Source organism: Eimeria maxima, genomic scaffold (assembly GCF_000499605.1).
Source record: "Eimeria maxima Weybridge genomic scaffold, Emw_scaff570, whole genome shotgun sequence".
In the NCBI taxonomy this organism is placed as follows: domain Eukaryota; phylum Apicomplexa; class Conoidasida; order Eucoccidiorida; family Eimeriidae; genus Eimeria; species Eimeria maxima.
This window is the reverse complement of record NW_013566606.1, coordinates 1-1,802: the sequence shown is the minus strand read 5'-3', so window position 1 is coordinate 1,802 and position 1,802 is coordinate 1. Positions and strand designations below refer to the sequence as shown.

General features: G+C 45.3%; 1 protein-coding gene across 1 annotated transcript; it reads left to right on the top strand.

Moving 5' to 3' along the window:
- EMWEY_00037730 (hypothetical protein) lies at positions 1 to 1,742 on the top strand (the record flags this gene model as incomplete). The annotated part of the gene is made up of 7 exons (XM_013482267.1): positions 1 to 87; positions 193 to 558; positions 706 to 790; positions 978 to 1,051; positions 1,204 to 1,281; positions 1,403 to 1,475; positions 1,653 to 1,742. Coding segments are annotated over 7 exons (853 nt in total), but the record flags the coding sequence as incomplete, so codon positions are not given.
- Between the last annotated feature and the right edge of the window lie 60 nt (positions 1,743 to 1,802).

Sequence of the window (1,802 nt, the reverse complement as noted above, 5' to 3'; positions counted from 1 at the left end):
ATGCAACTGCCCGCAAACAAGACTTCATCCTTCAGGAGATTGGCGGAAGGAGGTGGCGATGAGCACACTCCCTTTAGGCACTCATCTGTAAGGCTATACTGCTCGATTTTTACTTACATTATGTGAATCAGTATTCCTTTTATAAAGGAAATTGAATATTTTCATGCTGTGGCTTTACTGTGTTCCTCCCAGGGATCCGAAGATGACTTCAACACCTGCGGCGGACGTGACGGTCTGCGCCGAAGAAGTCGAGGAGGATCTGATTCCGGATGGAAGAAGTTTTGGAGGAGAAGTTTTGGATGGACTACAGATCGTGAACAGAGGCTTATATCATCTTCTCCTGAGTCAGTTGATGAAGAGAGACCTAGAACATCTTCTCCTGAGTCAGTTGACGAAGAGAGCCTGACATCATCTTCTGAGTCGCTTAATACGATGCCGGGACCAAGTGGCCAACCTACTCGTCGGGTGCGGCACGAATCTCTTGTGTTTGCTGGAATTCCGAATTCTCCACATTATCAAGGTATTGATACGCTTCATAATTTCGGACGGCTCGGCGAAGTAAGTATCGTATGCAACATGTTGTCCAGCGTCAGCAGTCTTATTCGTATGCTACAAGGCAGAATCTGGGTTATCTTGTCTATTAGGGTGGCAACAGAGCCTTCACGGACAGAACGATGTCTTTTTTGCCTTTTCGGTGTATTTCAGAAGAATGAAGACCTTCGGAAAAAGATGAAAAAGTTGCAAAAGTTTGCACAATCTCTCTGCGATGCTCACGAGGGCCTATCAAGCAGTAATACAACAGCTACCCTACGAATCCAATTCCCCTGCTAAATGTACCAAAAAATCCGAATGCGTGTATCCAGTAGACGTTTTTCGTGGTTTGGGCATTGGCTTATGTTTCTTTTGTCAATTCATACAACTTCTACTCCTTTCTCCACCGTCATTTGTGTGACTTCAGCACTGTGCGCATTCTGCAGAGGTCTTCCAGGCAAAACACAATCTCGACAATGGCAACGGCAGCATAGTAATAAGTGTAAAGATTGAAGAAATTGTGAGTATCTTGATTGCCACATCTCTTTGCGTGCTCTTCCCTCGAGGAAGCTTGGGAGCTTTTCCCCGTTCAGGCAGTGTGCAGGTAACCATTAATTGGCAGCGCAAAACGACGAGAGTGTTTGTCTGTTGTTTGTGTTGGTTTGCTCGCAGTCATCAAGTGAATCGGGTTCACCAATAGATCCGTCTGCGACTCTCCACCCCGATTCACTTGGTTTAGATGGTCGTCATGTGAGAGAAGCTGCCCGTTCCCCAGCCTGCAACCCTAAACCCTAAATTCTAAACCCTTGACAACACCTGATCCTGTTTCCAGGCCATACTGTTTCGGGGCATCTATTTTGTTTGTGCGCAGTTCTGCCGTGATGTAGCTTTGATAGTCGAGGAGATGGTCACAGAAGTAATCAGAGAGGCTGAAACGACAGACAGTAGGCGCAGCAGAGCATGCAAAAACTATCATTTCACAGTGCATTTACTGTCTGTCCTAGTTGAATGTGTACGATGTAGCGTAGAGCATTCATTGAATACAGCATGTCACTTTACATTTTATAAATAAAAGCATGGAGGGAATCGCGGTCTTGCATCTATTTGTGGTGTGCTTGCAGTGGCAGAGGGCCTAACAACTCTCCTCTTCTATAACGTGAGAAAACCATCAAGAGCGCCCAACAGAGGCAAGGTTTTGCTTGAGGTCTTCGGTAAGTTTCAAGGGGAAGAATTGTCTTCTCCTAAGGCATATATATATATATTATATATAT